The 1914-nt window shown below is 67.4% G+C and overlaps 1 protein-coding gene across 1 annotated transcript in view; it reads right to left on the bottom strand.

The window, feature by feature from the left end:
* Window positions 1-1911, bottom strand: part of FAM83H (family with sequence similarity 83 member H) — a gene marked incomplete at its 5' end in the record, with an annotated part of 3896 nt that extends 1985 nt beyond the window's left edge. The window contains 4 exons of the mRNA XM_006775178.1: window positions 4-275; window positions 445-569; window positions 651-815; window positions 1471-1911. Of these exons, the coding sequence (XP_006775241.1) occupies window positions 4-275; window positions 445-569; window positions 651-815; window positions 1471-1911 (1003 nt within the window). The remainder of the gene's footprint in view (window positions 1-3; window positions 276-444; window positions 570-650; window positions 816-1470) is intronic.
* Between the last annotated feature and the right edge of the window lie 3 nt (window positions 1912-1914).

The raw sequence follows: 1914 nt of genomic DNA, 5'->3' as shown, positions 1-1914 counted from the left end.
GGCCGTCTTCCCGGGCCGGTGGGAACAGGAGGTGCGCTCGTTTGGGGAAGGAGAAAGGAGTTGGCGCCCCGGGCATCTGACTGGCCATCAGGGGCCCGGCCCCGGAGTATGGAGCCAGGGCATAAGCGTCCATGCGGGCCAGCGCCCCGGCCGAGGGCACCAGTGGCTCAGACTGTGCGAAGAGGATCCGGAACTCCTCGTCGAAACTGGAGACCAGCTCCCCCTGGAACACGTGCGCCAGGCTGCGGTGGATCTTCTCGAAGGACCACATGAAGCTGCGGGTGGGCGGGGCCAGAGTCAGGGGCGGGACCGAGTCAGCGGGAGGGGCGGGGCTCGGCAGCCTGTGCCTGGGGTGCCAAGTCTGCAGAGATGCAGGAGGGGCAGCCAGGCTGTGACCGCTATGGCTACGGGAGGAGGCCCGGTGGGAGGGGCCGGGGCGCGCACCTGTAGCTCCCGCTCATCACCACCGCGCAGTCCACCAAGAGGAACTTCTCCTTCACGTGGCCCTTGAAGGACTTGCCCGTGCGGCAGTAGTAGGTGGGGCCGGCCACAGTGCGCACGCGCAGGAACTGGGGAGGAGAGGCTCAGGTATCGGTGGAGGGCCCTTCCCGTTTTTTTTTCATCTCCCTCCCCCCTCCCCCGTCACTCACATCCACGTTGTGCAGGTTGACGCGGCACTTGTCCGCCGTGTCCAGAAAGTGCTGCGCGTTCATCTCGTCCAGGAGAATGTAGACGGGGACGCGGCGCGCGGCGGCCTCCAGCACTTCGCTGAGGAGGTCCACGTCGGTGAACATGTCCATCACCACGGCCACCACCTGCGGGGCGGGCCAAGGACAAGGGCAGAACCCTCTGCTGTCCCCACCGTTCTCTAGCCAAGCCCAGGGGCCTCTGAATCACCCACAAACTGCAAAACTGCCACTGGCCATCCCGGGGGGGAGGGGTCCCACTGGGGAATGGGGTCAGGAGGGCTGTCAGAGGGGGTGTAGGGCTGCTGGTCAGGTGGGTGGCCCGTGATGGAGCCCTAGGCAGGCACAGGGCCTGCATCTGCTGGGGGTGGCTGCTCCCTCCTGGGCAGAGCAGGTGCGTGAAACCCTCGTAGTCCCACCCGCCCCACAGACGTCTGGACTCCCCTGACCCTTAGGCCGCAGGCAGAGGACGGTCTTCAGCATCTGATCTGCTGCCTGTCTCCCTGGTGTAACAGGTCCCTTTGCTGTGGACCAACTGCCTGGTGAGGGTAGGAGCCCCCAGCTGGGTCACGGGCACTGGCCATCACCACGGACAAGCAACCGAGGCAGGGGCAGCCTGAGGCCTGGGGCAAGCCAGCCCTGGGTGACCCTAGAGGTGGCCAGGGCACCCTCGCTGCAGCTGCCCCACCCCCCACCCTCCGGAGCTGCACGCTCCTGTCCCTCACACTCCGCATGCTTCAGGTCCAGCTCAGGCCGTCCTGCCCACTGCCCCAGGCCAGCGCACCTGCTGGGCAGAGCGGATCATCCTCCGAGCCTCATCCTTGATGCTGGGGCTGTCGGGGGGCGGTGGCTGCACCAGTGTGGTGACCTCCGTGCCCTGGAAGCCGAAGGTCAGGGGCCAGCCCAGGTCCAGCTCAGGCACCGCCTGGTCTGAGTTCATGGGCCAGTAGGTGCCCGAGGAGCCATCCATGTCCACGTTGGGAGGGCTGCCTTCGGGGGGCTCCGGGGCAACATACTGTGGCGGCCGCAGGTGGCGGCTCACGTGGTCCAGCTCCTCAGGACACAGGAAGGCGGGTGCCCCCTCGGTCGCCAGGAAGTGGCTGTAGGCCTCGGGCCCGCCCTCCGCCAGCGCATCCACTGCCAGGCGGTAGTACTCTTTGTAGTGAGGCGGCAGGTACCCTGGCGCCAGGGGGTTGTCCCCCTGGGAGGAGCTCTGGGAACGACGGGC

Source organism: Myotis davidii, unplaced genomic scaffold (genome assembly GCF_000327345.1).
Source record: "Myotis davidii unplaced genomic scaffold, ASM32734v1 scaffold1509, whole genome shotgun sequence".
Taxonomy (NCBI): domain Eukaryota; kingdom Metazoa; phylum Chordata; class Mammalia; order Chiroptera; family Vespertilionidae; genus Myotis; species Myotis davidii.
The sequence above is the reverse complement of the archived record's forward strand: the minus strand, read 5'-3'. Positions and strand labels throughout refer to the sequence as shown.